This window comes from Talpa occidentalis, unplaced genomic scaffold (assembly GCF_014898055.3).
Source record: "Talpa occidentalis isolate TD23 unplaced genomic scaffold, MPIMG_talOcc4v2.1 talOcc4.3, whole genome shotgun sequence".
NCBI classification, from domain to species: Eukaryota; Metazoa; Chordata; class Mammalia; order Eulipotyphla; family Talpidae; genus Talpa; species Talpa occidentalis.
This window is the reverse complement of record NW_023603184.1, coordinates 25,885,217-25,909,804: the sequence shown is the minus strand read 5'-3', so window position 1 is coordinate 25,909,804 and position 24,588 is coordinate 25,885,217. Positions and strand designations below refer to the sequence as shown.

General features: G+C 36.2%; 1 protein-coding gene across 1 annotated transcript; it reads left to right on the top strand.

Moving 5' to 3' along the window:
* Nucleotides 1-2,649: 2,649 nt before the first annotated feature.
* On the top strand, nt 2,650-24,588 carry TMEM41B (transmembrane protein 41B). Its single transcript, XM_037522638.2, has 7 exons — nt 2,650-3,039; nt 10,677-10,794; nt 14,323-14,451; nt 18,623-18,716; nt 19,352-19,456; nt 20,590-20,728; nt 22,221-24,588. Exons 1-7 carry the CDS (start codon nt 2,919-2,921, stop codon nt 22,388-22,390), a joined length of 876 nt encoding a protein of 291 aa, XP_037378535.1. The 5' UTR covers nt 2,650-2,918; the 3' UTR covers nt 22,391-24,588.

Here is a 24,588-nt window from a genome sequence, read left to right as displayed (position 1 = left end):
ATACATCTTAAAAAAAAAAAGATAAAGGCCTCCCTGGTGGCGCAGGGGTTAAGACTCAACCCATGAAGCTATCAGCAGCCACTGCAGCACAAGTTCAATCCCTGGCCAGGGAGCTAGCCACATGGCGCAGCAGACGTCTCCTGTCTCTACTGCTGCGCTCCTCAGCAGTATATTTCAGTCAACTGCCTGTTCTGTTCTCCACTCTGTCTCTGGTTAATCCTCTCATCTCCCGTACCTTTGGCCTGTACCCCAGTTCATGTATGCATAAATAAATCTTTAAAAAAAAAGATAAGCAGTAGCTTCTAGCCTTAGCATAAGTTGTTTTTTCACTCAAATTAATTCCAATTCATCCTTTAAATAAGAATTATTCTTCCTATTAGGCTTTCACTGAAATCCCATTCTAATTTAGAAACCCCTCTCTTTTGCTCCTTCAATTTGTGTACCTCTCAATCACTGTTATCACAGTAAAGAGGTTATGCAACTTCCCCTAAATTGTTGGCTATTTATTCTTCTGTGACTGGTAAATTGTTACCAATTTTTAGAGTTTACTTTTTGGTGATTTTGTTGTACTTTTTATTTTTCATGTAGTAAAGCAGACAGACTGTTTTAAAAATAGTTTTATGTCTTGCTCAAGAATATTTCTCTACACTAAAATATAAATTTAGTTGATTATGTATTTTTTTAAGATTTATTTATTCACACAAGAACTGGGGTACAGTCCAGAAGTGTAGGGGGTGAGAGGATTCACCAGAGACAGAGTGGGGAACAGAACAGGCAGATTGACTGAAATACACTGCTGAGGAGAGCAGCGGTAGAGACAGGAGAGACCTGCTGCACCATATGGGTAGCTCCCAGGAAGAGCTCCACAGGTTGCGTCTCAACCCCTTGCGCCACCAGGGAGGCCCTGATTATGTATTTTCTAATGTTTTTACTTAATAGTTCTCTCTTTGAAATTAATAAGCATTGCCCACATTATTAGTCTCAATAATTTTCTTTACTTGAAATTTTATTCAACATATTTACTGAATGTGTTCTTAAAAATTAGGACTTTGTTCCTGTGTGGCGATCCCTCAACCTGCTAAAGTTGGAGCTTCCATATGATCGAGCAATTCCACTCCTAGGTATTTACCCAAAGGACACAGAAACATTAATTCAAAAGGGCACCTGCACCCCTATGTTTATAGCAGCACTATTTACAGTAGCTAAGCTATGGAAACAACCCAAATGCCCAAAAATAGATGACTGGCTCAAGAAGATGTGGTACATATACACAATGGAATATTACTCAGCACTCAAAAAAGATAAACTCATACAATTTGCAGCAACATGGATGGAGCTGGAAGGGATCATGCTCAGCAAAATAAGCCAGAAAGAAAAAGAAAATACCAGATGGTCTCACTCATAGCAGGAATTTAGAAAACCTAAATAAGGGACCAGGATAAAGACTAATTATAATAAAGTAAAAATCAAAATCAACAAGCAACTACAAACCAGAGAGACACTACAGGGAAGGGAGGAGGGAGTAGGATCAAAACAAGGGGGGGGTGGGAATTGTATGGGGACTATAACCAAGTTGAAAATGCATACTTTGTGCAAAAATGAAAAACGATATAAAAAAAATTTAAAAAGTTAAGACTTTGTCATCTTCGGGGGGGTGGGAATTGTATGGGGACTATAACCAAGTTGAAAATGCATACTTTGTGCAAAAATGAAAAACGATATAAAAAAAATTTAAAAAGTTAAGACTTTGTCATCTTCGGGGGGGTACAATAAACAAACAAAAAACCACAAAGCTCTTACCTTAATAGAACTTACATTCTAGAGATGGCATAAACATCCCAAATAATTATTGTTTTCAATAAATACTATTAAGGAAATAAAATGGGTGCTACCTCTTACAGTCGTCACTAAAGGCCATGTGTACATAGAATGGATCTCCCATAATTTAACTATTTTTTTAAGTTTGCATTTTTAGATTGTTTCCACATTTGCTATAATACCAACAAATGCTTTTAGAGCCCTCTTTCTGTATGTTAACTCCATGGTAGTTTCCTAGGATTCTAATTACGCACATTGCCAAGTTGCTTTCAAATAAGAAATTCCAATACACTCACCAATGGTAAGCTGAATACTGCTCTAAGAGGTAGCAGTGGAGCGTACCTATCAAAAAAGAGGACACTTGGGATCAGCTAAGAAAAAGTTAAACGTCATGCGCTGACCTGGATTTGCTTGTGTGGGACGAATGGCTGATGACAGGGGACAGCAATTGCTTGGAACAAGAAATTCCGGATTCTAAATCTATTTCTGCCACCCTGTGACCTTCACAGGTTATAGCTCCTGCCTGAGTTTTAGTTTCCTGCACTCGGTAGATTTGGCTCAGGCTTTACGTTTTCCATTGTCTTGAGAATAAGCATTTTTCCAGTCCAAATGCATGACAACAGCTTGTGGAACTACAGAGGGGAGTGGGCTTCAAAATGCCCGTGGAACAATGCCAGCAAATCACTCGCGGGCACTTCCGGCGGCCCGGACAAAAGGCTTTTGGTCCCTGGTCTCGCACTTCCGGCGAATTGAAGCTGCGCGTTAGAGGTCTGCGCCCGTGAGCGCAATCTTGTGACGCCAGCTCCGCGACTGCGCAGGCGCGAGGCGGGACTGCCCGCCGAATGGGGCGGGTCGTGGCCATAACTTGTCTCGCGGTTATTGGCACCGCGCGAGCGCGCGAGGCTCGGGGGCGGTGCGGGGCGGTGCCTAATTCTAGTTTCTGCCGAGCGTCACTGAGCTCGGGGAGTTGGGGTCGTCTAAGGTGAGGTGGTCGCTCTGGATGTGCCTGTGGCTTTGGCCCCCAGTGTTGTGAGAGGCCTGCGGCGGAGTCGTTAAGGGGGCGCGGCGTCACCTGATCCCTCCCCTTCTCTGCTGCTGTCATGGCGAAAGCCAAAGTCGAGGAGCCACCACAGCAGGGGGCACCCGGTACGACCCCAGCGATGGACAGGACAACGGATACCCGAGGTCCTACGGTGCCAGACAGCGGAGAGCACTTGAAGGGTGAGTGGGCCCTGGAACCAGAGATGGAACTGGCCCAGAGGCGAGACTGTGCTGGGAAGGGCTCGAGAGGGTAAAGGACTCCAGTCCAGCCAGGGGATTAACAGGGTGGGGGCGGGAGAAGAGGGATGCTGGTGCCCTGAGGCGAAAACTGAGATTGGCGACCTGGGTTTGGGCTGCTGCTCACCGCAAGGCCAGACCCCTAGTAGGTGCGTCGTAAATATTTTTCTAGTTGATTCAATTCAAAGAAGGAATGACATTGCCTTGTTGACACCGGGGGAAATTATAAGGTTGATAATATTGAAGCTTGGCAAAACTGGAAGGAGCTTTTGAATTTGTTGGTTTATTTTTTACAGTAAGGAAACAGAGTCCCTGCTCTATCATTTATGACTTTGGACCTGTTATCTTTAAAAAGCGCAGTGTCTAAACTGTACCATGGAGTGATGATAATAGTAATAATAATACAATCTACTGAGATTAGTATATGAATTAAATGAAATCATTCATGTAAAGTTAGTGAGGGCTAAATAAAAGTTATTACTATTCTAAGATTTTATAAAATTCTACAGCCTTTTTCCCATTACGCTATCCTGGCATTTCCCAGGGCTTTAAATATTTTGGGGGCGGGGGGAGGGAAGCACGCTTAGAAACTAGTATTTTAATTCCATCTTCACATAAAGTTTTTCATTGCTTTTCAGCAGTTGGAATTATTAAGCTCTTTAAATGATTTTAATACTGTAAACTTGAAGAGATCCTAACAAGTCACATTAAATTATTTGTAGCTTACTCACACTGATGTGTTTCACCACCGCTGAGAATGGAGCCTCTTTTAAGAGTGTCTGGCAATATTGTAATCAGTCAACTATAATGCATTGTACAATTTAATATTACGTATACTTTTCAGCTGAATGCTTGACATTCAGCTGAAATACTTTTAATCAAATTTAAAGTATATTTTAAAACTTTAATGTATAGCAGAAAATAGTATTTGTCAGTAATTTGTAATGTGTTCAGTCTAATTTGGTTCTTTAAGTTTAATGTATTTTGGTTCCCCCCCCCGCATAGACAGTAGAGGTAAATAATTTCAAAAATCTAAAAATGAATTATCAAACTGTAAATCCACCCTAAATTGAAGGAACATTGTTTTGAAGATGGTGCTGCTGAGAGTCACAGTAGTCCAAGGGCTTTATAAAAATGTGTTTCCTAGGTAGGGCATTGCTAAAGATTGTCATTTGGTTTGGATAGCAGTTGTTTTATTACTGTCATTTTTATTTAACCTGAAATTGTTCAGAAAATAAAATCTTGAAAACTCCAAAGTACTTTTAGAATAGTTGTTTATCATTAGAGCAGCATTTTCAACACAGTTTTTAGGATGTTGTCAAGTGTCCTTTGTGGACTACAATTTATAGGAAGATTGTGGGAGAGCATGTGAAAGATTTGGATAAGTGGAGGGAAGGGAAGGGGATTCCTGGTAGGGGAAACAGGCCTAGTTAGTGTAAGCCTTTTATGTGTGTCAGTCAAGAGTGGATATGGGCCTCCCCGGTGGCGCAGCGGTTGAGCGCTGGGTTGCGAAGCTGCGCGCGGCCTCTGCAGCGCCGGTTCGATCCCCGGCTGCTCCCCGGCCACCAGAGGAGGGTCCCACATGGCGCGCAGACCTCTCCTGCCGCCCGCTGCTCCCCTCAGCAGTGTACTTCGGTCCTTCTGCCTGCTCTGCTCCCCACTCTGGCTCTGGTGAATTCTCTCGCCCTCCCGCGCTTCTGACTGTACCCAGTGCATGTATAAACAAACAAACAAACAAACCAGCAAACAAATAAATAAAGCATAAAAAAAAAAAAAAAAAAAAAAAAAAAAAAGAGTGGATGATATCTGTTAGCTGTTAGAAAGAGATAAGGCTGGCAGTGGTCAAAATGGTGTCAGAGTATATAGAAGGCTTTTTAACTGCAATGCAAAGGAAGTTTTTATCCATCCTGTTTATTAATTATTCTGGATATTTTCCTTTTTCTTCTCTTTTTCTTACTCTGTTTACTCTTACCCATGTCTTACTCTGTTTCCCTCTTGTCTTTTATTAGTGTTAGTAGTTCTCTCAGTAGGCAAAAGATTTTGTAAACACGGATGATAGGGTTTGATTTACTTGCTAGTGGTAATCAGCTGGTGATGTGATTTCATTAGTAATTACTTAGCAACAGCAAGGCAGTAACACTGGAAGTTTTATTTCTTGCTCGGTGAGGAAGGATGAGAGACAACACAAGAGGTGGAACCACCATGCACTTCACCTAATGTGTGTACAAAGGTGCCTGGACCAGGGTATTTTATTTTCATTTGTCTTGTTTACCTTGGAAAAAGTTCCGGGGTAAACATAGAAGCATCACAATGTGATCTTATAAAACTTGCTAGAGTCCCTGTAAACTTATGCCTCAGAAGAGATGTGTCTTTTGCTTCCTTCATGGTAAAATCAAATTGGTCTAGAAAACACTGAATGTTGAGATCTATGAGCTAGTTGACCACTAAGAGTCATTCCTAAAATCTTGTAGCTTCAGGACAATTTTGCTTTTTCAATTACTTTTTTTTTTTTTTAATAGAGGCATGTTTTATTTATTTATTTATTTGTTTGTTTGTTTTTTGTTTATACATGCACTGGGTACAGTCAGAAGTGCGGGAGGGTGAGAGAATTCACCAGAGCCAGAGCCGGGAGCAGAGCAGGCAGAAGGACCTAAGTACACTGCTGAGGGGAGCAGCGGGCGGCAGGAGAGGTCTGCGCACCATGTGGGACCCTCCTCCTGTGGCCGGGGAGCAGCCGGGGATCGAACCGGCGCCGCAGAGGCCGCGGGCAGCTTCGCAACCCAGTGCTCAACCGCTGGGCCACCAGGGAGGCCCTTCAATTACTTTTTGATACAAAAGTAATTGAGAAATAGGGAGATACCATAGGGACATTTAGGTTAAGATTTTTCAGCCTGGATATATGCATATTGAAATTATAGAGGTGCTTATAAGAGGGAAGAAATGAAGATAATAGGTGAATGGAGAAGAGATAATCCTAAGAGCAAGATCTGGAAAGAAGTATGCTGGTACTTAATGAAAAGATAAAGGCAAAGCTGCAAAGGACTATAATCTTGAGGTAGAGAATAGGAGCTCACAAACTGGAGGCAGTATCATTGATTGAGATTAGGGGAAGATAGATTTAAGGGCCACAAGAGACATGAAATAATCCTTTTAGAGTATGCTTAAAAGAATTATTGTTTGCTGCTGATAACTTTAATTGAAGCTAGAATAACAAATCAACTTATAGGCCAAAGGAGCATGATGATCTGATTTTCTCTAACAGTACCTTTGGCCAGGGAGAAGATTGGAAAAGCAGATAATGGGATAATTCAGACTGGGAGTTAGTTTGATGGAAAATTTGCAGGTTAATGAATGTATAAAGGACTGGCGTGGGTGGCTCTGAACTCTAAATTACAAATGTGCGTAATGCAACCCAGAAGAAAGCATATTGTGAATGCATTTTATGTATGCTATGCATTTAGATGTAGACTCATTAAAACAGAATTTTTACCTTTTACCTCTGTTTAGAACTCTAGATGAATTACATACTGGCCCCTGGGTTTGTTAAAATTGTACTCAAGAAGAATCGTTAAGTTATAAGAGTCATCTATTCTTTTGTGTGAAAGGAGGAAGAACTTCAAAATTGAGTGTCACTAGTTTTATTTCTTATCAGTTGTAGTCTTGTGTTACTATTGGACACAGTACTTGCAAAAGTTTGCCTCATTGTACAAAGTGAAGAAAATAGATATCAACTTACACCTGGAGGTTAATTTTGTTCAAGTGTCTATATATTTCATCATCCAACTGTACTGTAAGACAACAAATAACAATCAGAGAGAGGTATACTCAAGGAATACTCAGTGTAGTTACTGTTTTGTAGTTCAGTTAAACATTGTTTGATAATCCTTGATAGTTTTCTTCCCATAGTGAGAAGAAAATCATTATAGCTAAATTTTAGAGCTAGCATGCTAAATGTCTTATTTAATTTTTAATTTAAGAAAACTACTATCAGTTGAAATCTTCAAAAATATTTTAGCCATGGTACATGCAGATTAAGACTGGAAGCTCTTTTCATCTTCAATAAATTTCCACCTGTTCTGTGATTCTTGCCTCCATCACTCCATCCCAGGAACCTTGCTTCCCTTATAAATCAAAGCTGCTTTGTATGGTTCTTTGGGAGTCTAGTTAATAATAGTAGCTTCTTAGGAGCATAGAAATCTTAAAAAGAAGTTCTGAGAAAGGTGAAGGTCAGCCATTTATCCTTTTATTTCCACAAATATCTACAGGATAAACAAAGCAAGACAAAACACAGTTATTTATGGTTGTGAAGAGTTTGAAAGATGCCCATAATATTAAATTATTTGTATCAGTCTTTTGTATTCTGGCCTTGATACTAGCAGGGAAGTGAAATTGAGTGTTGGGCAAGTTAATTCCAGGTAGATGTAATAGCATACCTTCATGACACAGTAGGCTTCTGGAAAAATTATGCAGACTACTTACATGTTAATAGGTATTTAGTTTGAAAAAAATTATGTCATACTCTGAAAAAAAAACCTGTGTTGTTATTTCATAGAAAACTATCCCAAGAAATTCACTTTATATATTACTCATATTCCTTTCCCGGTAGAGTATTTATTTAGTAAAGTGGGAAAATAGTCATTTTTGCCTTGTGAGAACAGTTTCTACTTAAATAGATTTTCATTTAGAAACTAAAACTACATTTTTGGGGGCCTCCTTGGTGCCGCAAGCAGTTAAGTGTCAGCACTGTGAAACTATCCACAGCCACTGCAGCACCAGTTCGATCCCCAGCCAGGGAGCTAACCTACATGGCACAGCAGACCTCTCCTGTCTTGCCCGCTGCTCCCCTCAGCAGTGTATTTCAGTCATTCTGCCTGTTCTGCTCCCCAATCTGTCTCTGGTGAATCTTTTAACCCTCCACACCTCTCGCCTATACCCCATATGCATAAATAAATAAATCTTAAAAAAAAAAATAAAACTGCGTTTTTGGTTGAATTGGTTTTAGTGCACACTGATACCTTTTGACTGACTGATTACTTTTCTCTTTAGGGTAAGTAATACGATTTATTTAGCCCTCAGCCTATGCATTGGAGCAAAAATACGGACAATTAGACATTTGTTATCATAATAGTTTTTTCATATTTGACTCTCATCTCTGTTTAATTTTCTGTGCTAAAAAAAGCAACAATACATAAATGAACTAAAGTATCAAGGGACCGGCACTCTGGTTTAAGTGACAGGCACTCTGTTTATTACTCTTTTTTTTTTTTTAAAGATTATATTCATTTATTTATACAAGAACTGGGCAGGGTACAGTCAGAAGCCCAGGAGGGTGAGAGAATTCACCAGAGCCAGAGCGGGGAACAGAACAGGCAGACTGACGAAATACACTGCCGAGGGGAGCAGTGGGTGTGGCAGGAGAGGTCTGCATGCCATGTGGGACTCTCGCTGGTGGCTGGGGATCGAACCAGTGCTGCAGAGGCTGCGGCAGCTTCGCAGCCCAGCAATCAACCGCTGCGCCACCAGGGGAGGCCCCTCTGGTTTATTACTCTTTTGAATACATCTTATGTATTATTTTAAGGTCCTGTTCTTTCCTGCAAGAAAAGTTAGCAAATAAGTTTCTATTTGTGACTTGATTTTTAAAGTAAAGTCCTTTTTGAGAATTAAGATGAAATAAAGTTAAAATGATAGGGACTAATTAACTGGAAGACTAGGCTGATTAGTGAGTGATTTGTTTAGATACAGAAAATCATAAAGAATTTTTGGGCATCCCTGGTGGCACAAGGGGGGTTTAAGTCTCAGTGCTGTCAAGCTATACCCAACCACTGCAGCATGAGTTCCCATCCCTGGCCAGGGAGCTACCCATATGGTGCAGCAGACCTCTCCTGTCTGGCCTGCTGTGCCCCTCAGCAGTGTATTTCAGTAGATCTACCTGTTCTGCTCCCCACTCTGTCTCTGGTGAATATATATATATATATATCACTGCCATAATGAGACGGGATAAAATGAAATTATCTTTTATTTACTTTAGACTTTTTTGGTAGAAAGAAATAAAAGTCAGTTTAAACAAGCACAAATGAAAGGGAGGTGTTATAAGAGAGAATCTGATTGGCACCCATGAGAAAGAAATGAAATAGAACCAAGCTTCAAAGGAAGTGGAAAGTTAGAAATCAATGAATATATCTCCGTTTCTGCTCGCTCTTTGGGTTTCTGTTCTACCTTCCCCTCTTACATTGGGGAACATGTCTTCATCTTGGCATGTTATTGACCGGCCTTCACTGCTTAATTTTTCAGTCTGAATATCCACCACCTTTGTCTCTCTTTTTTTCTTTATCTCACTTTTCCCTCCCTCCCTCCCTGCTTACATCTCTCCTCCCTTCCGTTCCTCCCCTCTTTTTTTTTCATTCAGATTTTCAAAAACTTGGTCAAAAGCAATAATAAATTGTTTCTGCTTGGGTCAGGTATCCAGGCTTGGGCAAGTCAGAAGCTTCTATGTTGGGAGGTTAGAGTGTTAGAATCACACAGTAAGTATAGGGCAAATGAGATAAGCACCTTTGGTGATAGGGGGTGGGAGTGGGGAAGCTTAGGAAAAGTGCTGATTCCCAGAGAAGGGGAATGTTAGTAGAGAATACAATGACATATGTCTAATATGCCAAATTTATAAAATAGACAACAGGCAGTCCTGTTCTTTTGTTTAGGATACTTCATAAAGCATGTAGGAAAGCTACAGAGACAGTAATTAGGGAAGGGGCATAGTGGGAAATCCATTTTCAGAGAACTAAAAATAGTAAGCCTAATTATAGTACACATCTATTTTTTTAAATCACCTCAGTGTTATCAGTACATCCATGTGATAATGATAAATGTAGGCAATAAAAATTGAGCCACCTACTCCTGCCTATTTCCCAGTACTATTAAGTTATCTTGGCCTCCCCATCATTGACTGCTTCCTGGTAAAATAAGCCTTGTTCATTCTTCTGTTTCCTGGATCTCATTCTTTATCTCTGTCTTGCACATACCTTTTTAAGATAACAGTAAGCTTACCTTGACAGGAATGCAAATAAATTCACAAGTACTTGGATCACAGATAAGAGTTACCCAATACATTTGCGGTTCACCAATATTCTGAAGCCCTTGTTGTAAAGAAAAAGTATAGTATTTACCAAGTGATGTTTGTGAATCTCTGGGCTCTTATCACAGTTGACATAATTGCCAAATTACCTCATTTTCCCTAAGAGTCCATTCTGTCTATGCTGTCAGCTCCCAATATAGATATGTAAAATTAGAGTCTATGATTGCATTTAGAGAAATGCCCTTTCCCCGCTTTGAATTATCAACAAATCAGTGCTACAGATTCTGGTGTTCCATTTCTTCATTCTTCTAAAATGGATACATTTTCCAAAAGTAATATGCCTAGTTAATAAACATCAAACACAGTAGTACCTAAAATTTAATGTTACAGTGGCTCGGAAAAAGATGTGAACAGTATTTTCGGGAGGTAAATCTTTAAGGAAATTATTTGATGGTTTGGATACTGTCTTAATTTTAATTTATCTTAATTATAGCTTTTCTTTGTCTTTCAGAAAAAGCCTATCCAGAAGCTGGGTCAGCAAGAATGTCACTTCTTATATTGGTGTCCATTTTCTTATCTGCAGCTTTTGTTATGTTTTTGGTATATAAAAATTTTCCTCAGCTTAGTGAGTAAGTATACTGAAAGAAACTGAAAGAGACAAAGGTGGATTAAACGCTAACCTATTTTAAGGAATAGAACTGTCATAGCAATTGTTTATCAGCTCTCATGGCTTATAAAGTCTCTATTAGCACTATTATTTAAATATTTCTTTCCAAATGAATAACTATAAGAAAGTGAAAATCAAAATCAACAAAAAACTATGAACCAGAGACACTCTATGGGGGTGGGGGGCAGGGAGGGGAGGGATTGGGGTCAAAATAAGGGGGTTGCAATTGTATGGGGAATATAAAAATAAAATTTATTTAAAAAAAATAAAAGCAACAAATTCAAATAAATTTGGATCTGTGAAAGGAAAGATGACAAAAAAAATTTTCTTTCCAAATATAATTTTTTTATAGGTTTTTCTAGCATGCTCCTAATTAATGCCTCATTTTTCCAATGACTTTCAAAATTAAAGTAAACAGAAACAAAACCATAACTGCATTAAGAGACATTTTTGATACATGATCTTGCATGATCAGCAGTGTATTTCAGTCTGCCTGTTCTGTTCCCCGCTCTGTCTCTGGTGGATCCACTGTCCCCCTCTACTCCCTCACTTGCCTATATATATTAAAACTAAGTTTCATGAAATGGGTGATAGTTGCTGATATTTTCTAAATTTTTCTATTTATTTCTTTTCATTTTTTTTTTTAAAGATTTATTGATTGATTGATTTATACATACATACATACAAGCACTGGGTACAGTCAGAAGCGCGGGAGGGTGAGAGAATTCCCCAGAGCCAGAGCAGGGAGCAGAGCAGGCAGAAGGACTGAAGTACACTGCTGAGGGGAGCAGTGGGCGGCAGGAGAGGTCTGCGCGCCATGTGGGACCCTCCTCAGGTGGCCGGGGAGCAGCCGGGGATCGAACCGGTGCTGCAGTGGCTGCGGGCAGCTTCGCAACCCAGCGCTCAACCGCTGCGCCACCAGGGAGGCCCTATTTCTTTTCACTTTTTAATGTTAATAGTGACCAAGTAAATTTATTTTATAGTCCATGATATATATTGATCTGTAGTTTGAAAAAACTGAGGCTCTTCTCTGCTTTCCCCCCTTTTCCATCCCTGTTTTCTCCCTACTGCTTTTCCTTGTGATCAATTTTTATTTGCATCTACCCATCCATTTCCTTCCCTACTACATATCTTGTCTCTAGCTCTTTTCCTCTTACTTTTTCATTGAAAATTATATCACTTGAATGGTTCTTTTCACAGTAAAGTATACCTGTGACTTACAAAATATTTTTTTTGTCTAGTACAGGTCCCCAATTTCCTAGCCAAAGCCTTAAGAGTGAAGTGTATTTTGGAATCTAGACTTTTTTTGGGTTTTTTTTTGTTTTTTTATACAAGAACCAGGGTACAGGCCAGATGCACGGTAGGGTGAGAGGATCCACCAGAGACAGAGTGGAGAACAGAACAGGCAGACTGATGAAATACTCTGCTGAGGGGAGCAGCGGGCAAGACAGGAGAGGTCTGCTCACCATGTGGGTTGCTCCAAGGCCGGCAGGGATCGAACCGGCACTGCAGAGGCTACGGACAGCCTTCAGGGAGGCCCTAGAATTTTTTTTTTTTAAGATTTATTTATTTATGCATACAAGAGCTGGGGTATAGGCCAGAGACGTGGGGGGTGAGAGGATCCACCAGAGACAGAGTGGGGAGCAGAACAGGCAGATTAACTGAAATACACTGCTGAGGAGAGCAGGGCATGAGACAGGAGAGGTCTACCTCGCCATGTGGGTTTCTCCCTGGCCGGCTGGGGATCGAATTCGTGCTGCAGAGGCTGTGAATTGCTTCATAGTACGGTGCTTAACCCCTTGCGCCACCAGGGAGGCCCAGAATTTAGACAGTACCTTCAAAGGATCTGGGACAGCATTCCTTCATCAAATATGTTAACATTTTTCAAAGAAACCTGTATATAAAATACTGTAAATAACTTTATATGAAAGTGTGATTCAGCTTTTGCTAACAAATTATAAAGAACTTTTGGTTTTCAGAATTTTTTTCTTTAATTTAGGGAAGAGATTGTGGATCTGAAACACATTTTAAGAAGGTAGAAGATCCCAGACTGTTTTATCTCAATGATACCAACCCTGTGTAGTCATAGATTACATAAAGGCCTACTAACATGTAGTTAGACTTTCAACCAGGGCCCAATCTGGTATGGTAGTGCATAACTAAAATGTGGTTTCAAGGTATCAGGGAATTCCTCCTGTTTCCTCCAAATTCCTTTCATTGACAGTTCTTTATGCTTGAAAATTTATAGATAAACTTCTATTTATTTTATGTCTTTGATTTCTTGTATCAATGTAAATGCCTTTCCGGGATAATAGCTTGTTATATTGTTCTGTTAATATTAGTGTGCTTGAATTTTTGATCACTTCAAGTTTTGATGAGGAAATAGCTGACTGAAAGAAAGAATATAGACTGCAGGTTAAGATTATCTTTGTCCCCAGTCTGCTAGAAGCATGGTAAAATCACCTGTATAAAACATTGTGCTATTATAACCCTTTTATAGTCTGTTTACTTCTTTCTCTGTGTGTGTCATGTATTCTCGCCTTTATAAAGTGTTTTAATTCTTAAATTTATAAATGAGATTTATATATTTATAATTTTTATAGAATTCAGGAATTGAGTAGCACTTTGTTGTTTTGCAAGATCAGTTAAATTTTATCAAATAAACAAATAGGCCCAATCTACATTAAATGCAAAGGTGATTATTTGAGGTTTTTGTAAAGAAGGAATCATTCAGTTCCAAATAAAGTAAAATTAATGTTTAGGTTTTTTTTTTTTTTTTTTTTAATCTGAGAACTGGGGTACAGGCCAGATGCACTGGAGGGTGAGAAGATTCACCATAGACAAAGCAGGGAACAGAACAGGCAGACTGACGAAATACACTGCTGAGGGGAGCAGCGGGCAAGACAGGAGAGGTCTGCTACGCCACGTGGCTATCTCCCTAGTCGGCCGGGAATTGAACCGACGCTGCAGAGGCTGCGGACAGCTTCACAGTGTGGCGCTCAACCACCTGCGCCACCAGAGAGGCCCCAATGTTTAGGCTTTTATTTCAAGTTTTAGCTGGGATATTCCAGGAAGGGTTTGAACTGTAAATTCATTGTAATTTTTACTTAATTTTAGTTGTAATTGATAACTAATTTTAGCTTTTTTGTGAGGATTACCAAAATGACATTAAGTATGTTTTAAATATGCTAACATCGGTGGTTCATTTCTTAATTAAAAATTTAAACTAATGTTGGAACAATTGCTTTTAACCTTTAGTTGGGGTCATCCTTAAATTTCATATATAGATTATATTTTTTATGAAATTATATTAAAGCATTAAAAAGTTATTGTGCACTTTTGAACTTGATATTTGTAAATTTTGCTGAACATATTACAGCTCAAGGACTCTAATCATTTGGGTAAAACTTTGTTTTGAACTTGACTGTGATGATAATTATCTTGGCAAATTTGTGCTTTAAAAAATTTTACTTTAATTTTGTTTCTTTAGAGAAGAAAGAGTGAATATGAAGGTTCCCAGAGATATGGACGATGCCAAGGCTCTAGGAAAAGTTTTATCCAAATATAAGGACACCTTTTATGTAGAAGTACTCTTAGCTTATTTTGCTACATATATTTTGTATCCTTTTATCTGAAAAATGTTTTCTAGTTTCAAGAAAAAAGGTTTTTATTAAGTTCTGCTATGTAATATTAATACTAAAAATGTTTTAGGTGTTTTATTTTGAATCTTTATTCATGATGTTTTTCTTCCATTTACTGATTTTCTTTATTAAGAACCCTAAGTTGATTCAGAAAATAGGAAATTTTATTTTTGAGAGCAGAAGAGGTGGATTTATTGAAATACACTGCTAAGAGAAGCAGTGGGTTGGACAGGAGAGGTCAGCTACCAATATGAAATTTTAAAAATAATTCTTAGTATGCTTTTCTTTGCATTATAGAAATGTATGTTATGTTTTGGTAATTAGGAAAATACCCTATTTCTGTATATTTTCAAGCTGTGTATAGTGCTACATTTTGATTTTGAATTTTATATCTTTTATTCTAATCCAACCTACTTTTCAAATCTCCATTACTGAAAGACATTTTTTCTTGTTGTGAAGGTAATCATCCTTTTAAAATCAGTTTTTAATTTAAGGAAAGCAAATTAGTATTTTTCTATTTCTCTCAAATTATTTCTATTCTTGCTTCCTCTTTTATTTTCTGAATATCTTTTGGTTTATTGGAATTTCAACTAAAACTCAACCTTGTAAAATTTAATACATTTTCTTGGTGGAGACACTGTCTTCATGAATCTACCTTTTGACAGGTCATTTGGGGCAGCTGTTTTAATAAAGCAATTTAATTATATATAAATTTTTAAGACAGCTTTTAAGAAAAGGTAAGTTTCTTAAAGCCTGTCTTTTCCTATTCCATTTTGTCACTTTTATGTAAAACCTTGAGTGTTAAGCTAGGTGGGTTATTTTGCCTTTCTATACTCTAACCATAAATTAAAATACTTTCCCCAAATAAGAAACAAACTTGGTTTAACCCCTTTCATTGTCTTTTATAAAGTTTTTATGAACATTATGAACAAGGCATGTAGTTTCTGTTTACTTTGGAAAGTTATCTTTTATGCCTCCTAGATTTGGGAGGGTATTTGGCAGAGGGTCAAAGGAACTAACTACCCATTGGACCAATTAGCAGCTTAGCAGAATGCATCTTGATTATCTATGGTATAATAAATGTTGTAGCTTGGTTGTCCTGATATTCATAGGCAAGTTAGTAGAAAAGAGTGAACTGCCTTGAGAAAGTGAATTGTGAAGGTACAGGAATGAGCTTATTGCAAAATACATTGGGTTTAAATTTTAAATAAACTATTGATAATATTGTCAGTTTGGCAGGTCATATTGCATATTGTTATTGTTTACTTAATAAGTAATTTTAATGATTTCACTGAAATAATTTGTTAAATCCAAAGTTTCTTAAATTTTATTTATACTTTTGAAATTTTTTTTCAGATTTATTTATGCATACAAGAACTGGGATGTAGGCCAGAGGTGAGAGGGTGAGAGGATTTACCAGAGACAGAGAGGGGAGTAGAACAGGCAGATCTACTGAAATACACTGCTGAGGGGAGCAGTGGGCAAGACAGGAGAAATCTGCTGTGCCATGTGGGTTGCTCCCTGGCAGGCTGGGGATCGAACTTGCGCTGCAGTGGCTGGCGATAACTTGATAGTGCTGTCTTTAACCCTTGCGCCACGAGGGAGGCCCCACTTTTGAATTTTAAACTCTTAAGTATTAAAATGGTACTTTTTTAAACTCAGTGACCCAAAGAGAAAGACCTTACCAAGGGCATGGAATGAGTATTTGTTTTACAAGTACAGTGCTGTTAATGGAAATATAATAAGCCATGTGTAATTTAAAATTTTTCTAGTAGGTACATTAGGAAATATAAAAAGTAACACCTGAAATTAATTTTAATAATGCATTTTATTTGCATAAATATATAAAATATTTCTTTCAATATGTAACCAATATAAAATGATTGAGATATGTTATATTCTTTTTTTCATACTAAGTCTTTATGTGTGGGTTTATTTTACACTTACAGCACATCTCAATTTGTAATAGGTATGTTTCATTGTCTCCATAGACACATATGGCTAATGGTTACTGTATTTAACAGGGCAGTACTTACACCTTCATTGGTAGTGCCTAACTTCAAATTCTTGTGTATAAATCACTTTAAGCATTACTTATTTTAACCTTAGCATTCATTCATTTAACTAGGTTTTAATTTTGTCTCTTTATTTTCTTTTCTTTCTTTTTTAAAGAAGTGCTAACTATATACTAGGTACTTATTAAAAAATCCATTTTTTATTATTCAAACAGAACAACTATTTACATCTTCACTAATGGAGAATTGTCAATAGAGAGATGATGCAGTCATTCTAGACAGCAAGTGTAGAGTGGCATTCACAAAAAATAGGGCATGGTTCAACAGTGATCAGTCATTAGTTGAGTGGAGGATAGGGTGTGAGAAAGGAGGACTGAGAAATAAGTTTAAGAAAATAGTCTGGCCAGATAATAGTGGACCAGGCTAAGGAGTTTAGAGTGTTTATTTAGTATTGGTTAGTCATTGAGGACTGTGAGCTGTGTAATCATTAAAAGTATCAGTGTCGGGCCTCCCCTGGTGGCGCAGCGGTTGAGCGCTGGGCTGCGAGGCTGCCCGCAGCCTCTGCAGCGCCGGTTCATTCCCTGGCCGCTGGTGAGGGTCCCACCAAAAAAAAAAAAAAAAAGTATCAGTGTCATCTCTTTGTTTTTCTAAGCCTAAAATGTTGTAGTATCTTTTGGAAATTTCTTTTAATACAGAAAATTTAAAACACACAAAAATAGAATCATAGAACAAACTCCAACTTCAGCAATTCTCAGTATTATGCCAGTCTTGTTTTTGGAGGTTATCTTTGGCTTTGTATTTTTAGCTTTTTAGAGAAAAAAAGGGGATAGGCAGAAGAGCCAACTTTGGGGATAAGAAAGAAGAGTAACATTTATTTTGATTTGGAAAATGCTGAGTTTTAAATACTCAGCAGCATCTATGTCCAAATGCCATTCAGCAGGACATTGGTTAAATAAATCATGGTAAATCTGAACACTGGTAAAATTGAAATACTATATAGCTGTCAAGGAGAAATACTCTTTACCTTCATATTATAGTAGGTGAAAAGGTCAAGACAGACTAGTACAAATAAGTATGCAGTGTTTTTTCTGAAAAGGGTACGATATGAGTATACACGTGCACATACTCATTATCTTGTTATATTTCTTAAAGAGAATGGAAATCTTTAAGAAAATCAATAAAAAAAAATTTACCTGTGAGTAGAGAAATGAAATAGGGGTGACAGGGAAATGTTTCTAAATATACTTTATTGTGTAGATTTTACTTTAGAAGCAAGTAAATATTTTACACTCGCAAAACCCAATAAATCAAAATAAAATAAAAGCGAATCTTAAAAATCTAAAGCAACATTTACCCATTAGGATGACTACTGTAAAACAAACAGAAAATAACAAGTGTTATCCAAGCAGCAGCCTAGGTGTTTTTTAGTTTATAGGCCTCTGAGTGGTTTTGGTGGAGGCAGAGCCCATGGAAGAGCCATTTGGCAATGGCAGAACCCAAGATGCAGAAGGAAGAGGTTGAAATTAAAATAAGGGGAGTAGAAATTAGAGGATAAGAGGAGAGGGAGAACTAAATATAAAGTAGTAAGGAGAGAGATGTTGGGGGGAAGTCCCTCCCTCTGACAAGTGAATCATGTTCGGGATTAAAAAAAGGGGCCCACACCAGAACTGTAAATGAGTGGAAAGTAGAAATGGTGTAATTATGTTTTTCAAGCAAGACTTAACTGTTTTGTAACCTCTATCGTTATTTTAAAAAGAAGCAATGAATTGATGTAAATGTCTAAAAGTTAAATTAGAAATAAGTAATTGTACCTTATATGTCCCAGATTTCACAGAAATCTCCCTACTCCTCTTTATCTGGTACATGTTCGAAATTTGTCTTGATTTTTCCTTTAGTGACACTCTTATTCGCATTATATTTATGATTATGTTAGTAATGTTAAAGACAGTACAACTGAAGAGTCACATCGTTTATAAACTTTTGGATGTAATTTACTTTATCTTTAAATACTGATATATGGACTTTTAATCATAACACATTCTGTATTTATACTGAATGTTAAATTTTGCAATGTTGAATTTGCCTTTTAAAAATTGCATTTTATTGTTTTAATCCTTAACTTAGAAGTTAACAGCTTGCAAACATTTGCTATTCCGGGCTCCATATTTCTCAGCATTCTCTCAGGGTTTCTTTATCCCTTTCCACTAGCCTTATTTCTTGTCTGTTTGGTAAGTATATAAAATGAAATTGGGAGACTAGAAAAAAAGTTTTAAATAGAGTGATGAAGATTATGACAGTGTCCTGGTCCCACTATCCTTGTAAGCACAAATTCATTCGTTTTAAAAGATTTTATGTTAAAATATTATCAATTAGGTTCCTCCATAAAGAGGTGTTATAGTCAATTTAGTTAGTTCCCTGTCATGGGAATCATAGACTGGATTGTATATATAGGCTCTATTTTAGCCTTTCCTTCCTATTGTGTTTTGTAATTCCTATAGTCCAGGAGTATTGGTGAACATGATGAGTTAAGTCCCAGGGTTGAGAGTGGTGTTTTCAAGCATAGCAATTGGGAAAAAAAAAATGACACTTGAAGTTTGTTCTTAGGCTGCAGATTAATATTAACTATTGGATATAGTCATTAACTTTTATCACAAGTCTCTGTTTTAAGCTGGTCTCATTTTAGTTATGATTTGTTTTGAGAACATACTAGAATAAATGAATTCTTATTAGAGGTGTCATGCAGCGTATCCTCCCCACTCTCCTAAAATAAGTGAAGTTGTTGAGCTTTTCCTTAGCTGAGTATGTCCATGTAAATAAGATGGAAAAGTATACAAAATGCTAATGGGTTCTTACTATTTTCTAGTGTTCTGGACTTGGTGCCTCATTCTGCTACATGCTCTCCTATTTAGTTGGGAGGCCAGTTGTATACAAATACTTAACAGAGAAAGCAGTAAAATGGTCACAACAGGTAAACCCTATTTTTAAATTATTTAATGTAACTATTTGGCTAATTGGGAAGTCAATGTATATAGTCTCGCACATGAATTAACTGACTCAAGACTTGAAAATATTTTTGACCAAAATAAAATCAAGTGGTAGGTAAAAATGAATGTTAGTAGTTTCAGATACAAATCATTTGTGCCCATAACAGTAATTTTAGTTCTCCATTTTTAGTAAGTCCAATCAACAGAGAAGTTAAAGTTATCGACATAAAGGCATTCATATATTTAGGCACCTAAATACATGCTGTTGTATGTGGACTACTGGAAAACTTCTATCAGCCAATTCCTTTAGTACATTTCATAAGTGGGAAAAACTTTAGTTAGGATTTTGAAAAAAGTAGCAGTGATAAATTTAAGCACTATTACACAGAAAACTAATATAGTATTGCTAAGGAAATCCTAATTTTATAAAGAATCAGAAGAAACAGTTTTAAATCTTAGAGGAATTTTAGAGATCATCCTGCCTTACCCATTTGTTTTACAGATTAGGGAATTAAGAGGAATTAAGCACTTGACCCCAAATCAGTGTCATTTATTTGTGAATCAAGATCTAGAATCTCAGATCTCTAGATTTTTAGTGCTCTTCTCACTTTATCACATGTGTACTGAGTATTATAATTGTTTTACATAAAATTTTTTCTTTGGAATAATTGTTTTGTTATCTGTAATTGGTCTTATTTAAAGGAAATAATAGTTATCTGAAATTTTCCTTAATTGAAATCTGGGTTTATTGATGTGCTATATTAATCCTTTACATTATAGGAAATTAAAGGTGTTAAAAGTGTGGTTACTTGCTGTGTATCTTATTTCTAGTCATAAATTTAATTTTGCTGTATAGGGTTAAAATGCCATTGCTGAGCCATCATTATCTAAATTGATGAAGGACTATCTTTAGTAGTGTAATATAATCACAATTTTAAAAAGCTCATGTTATTTAACTCATAATGAGCATCTGATAAGTGGTTCATTGTTTCACGTTCCATTTTTAGTCATTTTGTTGGATTAAACTGAATTATTAAGGATGAGGATTTGAAATAAGGTATTTATATTAAGTCACTTACCAAGATTGGCCTCATCTTGATCCTTTTTTTCCCCACAGGTTGAACGTCATAGAGAACATCTCATTAACTACATTATATTTTTGAGGATAACACCATTTCTGCCTAATTGGTTTATTAATATTACATCTCCTGTTATAAATGTGCCACTGAAAGTTTTTTTTATTGGCACTTTTCTAGGTAAGGCTTTTGGTTCATGCTTGGAATGATTGTATACATATCTAATATGTAGCTGGGCTAGATTTCATGATTTTTGCAGGCCTGGCAGCACCGTATAGAACTCCTGGGCAGGGAGCCTGGCCTATATAAATAGATGCTCTGAAATGTTTGATGGATTGTATTGATATAAGTATTTTTGTGTTAATTCTTTTAAAGAATTAACAGGATATGTTTTTCCCCATTCATCTGCACATGGCAAGTTTATTGAGGAAAGGGGAAAAAAAGGAAAGAGAGATGCTTGCATAGACATAGGTGGGCAGTCTTAAAAAACAAGGACTGCCTAGATATTTTTTTTAAAGTCATACAGAATTAAGTAGTGATTTAAAACTCTATCCTCTCAGTGGAAAGAAAAAAAGTCAGTGTATCTTTCTTGAATAATTTTCTCTTTTGCCTTCCAATCGATACTGAAATATTGCACTTCAGTATCTTATTTTTCATTTTGTTGAAATCAACATTTACTATAGGCATTATCAAAAAGTATGAGGAAGCAAAGACCAACAAAAAGTTCTTGCCTACAAGGAGCTGACACTTAATTTTGAAATCAGTAGCTGACATAAAGATGATGTATATATTTTGTGAATTCTGATGGCTCTATAGTATGAGTATCATGCTTTTCTTTCAAATTTATGTTGAATTGTTTGGATGCCAACGAAATGACAATATTCATGTATTGAGTGTGTAGTTCAAGTTAATGCTTGTGAGACTAGAACTCTAAAAAGAATAATTTTATTTTGCTACTTTTATTTTTACTTTGTATTGCTATGTAAAAAAATTCTTTTACAAACTTAAAGTCTTAAGTAGAAATAATTTGGGTTTTATAAAATGTTATACTAATGGACTCATAGGAGAGAATTTTTATTCCTCATCTTTTTAAATGCCTAGAGAGTTAATTAACTTCAGATTTGGCTAATGTAGTTTTTTCAGATTGTTCTGGATTTTAGTAAAATTTGATCAGCCCACACATACTCTTGTATAAATTGCTCTTTTTGCTTATATTTTAATTATTACCTATTTCTGAATATATCCTGTCACTTCATTTTAAGTTAATTCTATCAAGGGTAAATGACAGTTAATTCAGTCTTACTTTTGAACATGTAGATTATTTCCAGGTTTTTATTATTGCTTTGAACACCCTTGTAACTAAATCTTTGCTCAGATACATTATTTTCTAAGGTTGAAGTTACTGGATCAGAGCTTTTTTTTTTTAAAGACTGATGATAAATATTATAAAATTATTTTCTGGAAACTTTTCTTGCGTTTTCTAACTTATTTTCCTTAAGAATTGATTATAAAAATTGAATTCTTTATATAATAAATTTGAGGGGGTTTAAGTTATATTAAAATGTTCCAAAATAGAATTGCTATATTCTTACAAGATACTTTATACACAGAGAACATTTTATGTTTTAAAAACAATGACTTTTGCTGAATATTGTTTCATTTTTTATTTTAGGTGTTGCACCTCCTTCTTTTGTAGCAATTAAGGCAGGAACAACACTCTACCAGCTTACAACAGCAGGGGAAGCTGTTTCCTGGAACTCAGTATTTGTCCTAATGATTTTGGCTCTTCTTTCTATTCTGCCAGCCATCTTCCAGAAAAAGCTAAAGCAGAAATTTGAGTGAAAAATCATCTGGATTTTAGTTTTCCTCTAAATAACATCACCATTATCATCTCAGGATTGGCAGTTTTATGTGTTAAAATCACCTCTTCAGTAATTGAAACAAGGAATTTGTAAAACAAAATTACCTACCAGACAGTTAAAATAATGCATTTAAGTGACAAGAGAGAGAAGAAAGTAAAAATGGAAATTGATATACTGTGGAAAGTACTGTGAAAGTACTATCAGTAGTTATGATAAATGTCTTTTAAATACTATTCCAAAGGTAGCTGTAGATAATTAGTGGCAACATAGCAGGAAATTCTTGACCTAAGCTGATTCATTTAATGTATTTCATGAACTGGCTATACCTACTTAGCCTGGACTTGTAAATTTGATATTTTTTTGTTTAACCCTTACTAAAAACTAAAGTAGATATATGAAAGTAAAAGACTCTAGATTTTTTTAAAAATAGCATTGCAGTCCTGGCTAATGTTAGCCTTTTTTCATAGCATAAACTTGAAAACAAAAGCTCAGACGAGATTACACCTTCCTCTTTTTACCTTAGAGGTAGTGGATTTGTTTAAAAGTTACAACTTAGTTGGCATTGAATTTGGAAAGGATGTAAGTTATATCTGTTTCTGTATTTTATTTGTTTTTTTTTCCATTCTGAATTAGCATGGATTTGTCTGAAATTTAAAATTCTGACCAGTCTATTTTCATCTTTTTTCTAGTTTTTGCAATAGTTCTGTGCATATACGAAATGGCAATTACAAGATATTTGGTGTTGATAATTTATATTCAGATAATATTTTGTTACACATTTCCCCTTTACTATCTCAAAAGGGGATCAAGAAAGTAAAATTCAAAGTATGCTGTTGTTAGATGTTAGATTATATTATATTTTGAAACAGAAGCATAACACTTTTGGTGGGTAAAGTTTATTTGTTTCAATGACTTTAAAATTTACCTCACTTATTTGTTTGGTCATTAAAGTATGTACTATGTAATTATTCTTTATATGCATGATACTCTTATAAGAACTCCTTGTTTCATTTCTGTTGATGGCTTTTTTGTTTGAGGCTGCTTTTGATTAACACAGTTTCTCAGTTTAGTGTTTTTATAACACTAAGTTAAATTAACTTTTCACATGGTAACTACTATATTTAAATAGTCCTGGAGAAAATAGACAGCTTTGCTACTTGCTTAATGGTACACTCTTCCTTGATTTTAGGACATAGCTGATCTAAAGTAAAATACTCTGTCAGTTTTGTTTTCACCCAAGACTGTTATGTTGAAAAGTACTTCAGCTGTGGGAAAAATCCTTGTATGTTTTTATTGTGGAGGTATGATCATCCTCAAAGCCTGTTTCTACTGCATAATGTGGACTGATTCATTATTTTTTCTATCACAGTATTAACAAATGGATTTATTGTAAATACAAAGGAAATATATTGATTAATACACTATTCTTATGTCATCTGGTCTTTTGCGTGAAATTATTTATTGTTATTTGTAATAAGGTTTTCTTCCTTTCTCATTGACCATTGAATGATAAAGCTTTTGTTACTTTTACACATGAACTTAAGATACAGCCTTTTGGACAACGTTCATTAAATATTGCTGTTTAAAATGTAACTGAGTACATTTTTATCAGACTTTTAAAAATAAAGATGAGAGCTGGGACTCGGGAGAAGCCTTACTGTTTACTCCAGTGTGTATGTATTCTTTTCCTATCCTTGTCGTTGATTCTTTCTCTTAGTTCATTTTTTTTCCCCTCTGTTAGAAAATTGTATCTGCCACTTAAGGTAGAAAATTGTATCTGCCACTTAATGTAGGGTATGGTTTTTTTTACTCAAGAATATATCCAGTGTTTCCAGATCCCTCATCATTGACTGTTCAGAAAGAACCTTTCACCAATCTATACTTGAATTGTAGTTGGTTTCTTATATTCACAGATTCACAGACTTAGCCTAATGCAAGATGTAAACTCAAGCTTCAGCCACATCTTGAAGACAGTTTGACAGTAAGAACCACAGGAAAGCAAGTATGTGTAGTGGGGAGAAAAGCAGGCTCACTCTAAGTAAGATTGTTCCCTTTTTAGTTAATGGGCTCTTTGTGGTGCTGTATTACATTCAGTGTAATATTTCTAAGGCACTTAATAAATGCAATCTAAAATGTAATAAGAATAAATTGTACTGAAAAACTTAAATGTACTACTTG

Excerpts from the sequence above, each read along its gene's own strand:
- TMEM41B (XM_037522638.2), top strand. The coding sequence starts at position 2,919 with ATGGCGAAAGCCAAAGTCGAGGAGCCACCACAGCAGGGGGCACCCGGT. Across the intron at positions 10,795-14,322 it reads AATTTTCCTCAGCTTAGTGA|AGAAGAAAGAGTGAATATGA; the intron begins GTAAGTATACTG and ends TTGTTTCTTTAG. Across the intron at positions 14,452-18,622 it reads TATTTTGCTACATATATTTT|CTTGCAAACATTTGCTATTC; the intron begins GTATCCTTTTAT and ends AGAAGTTAACAG.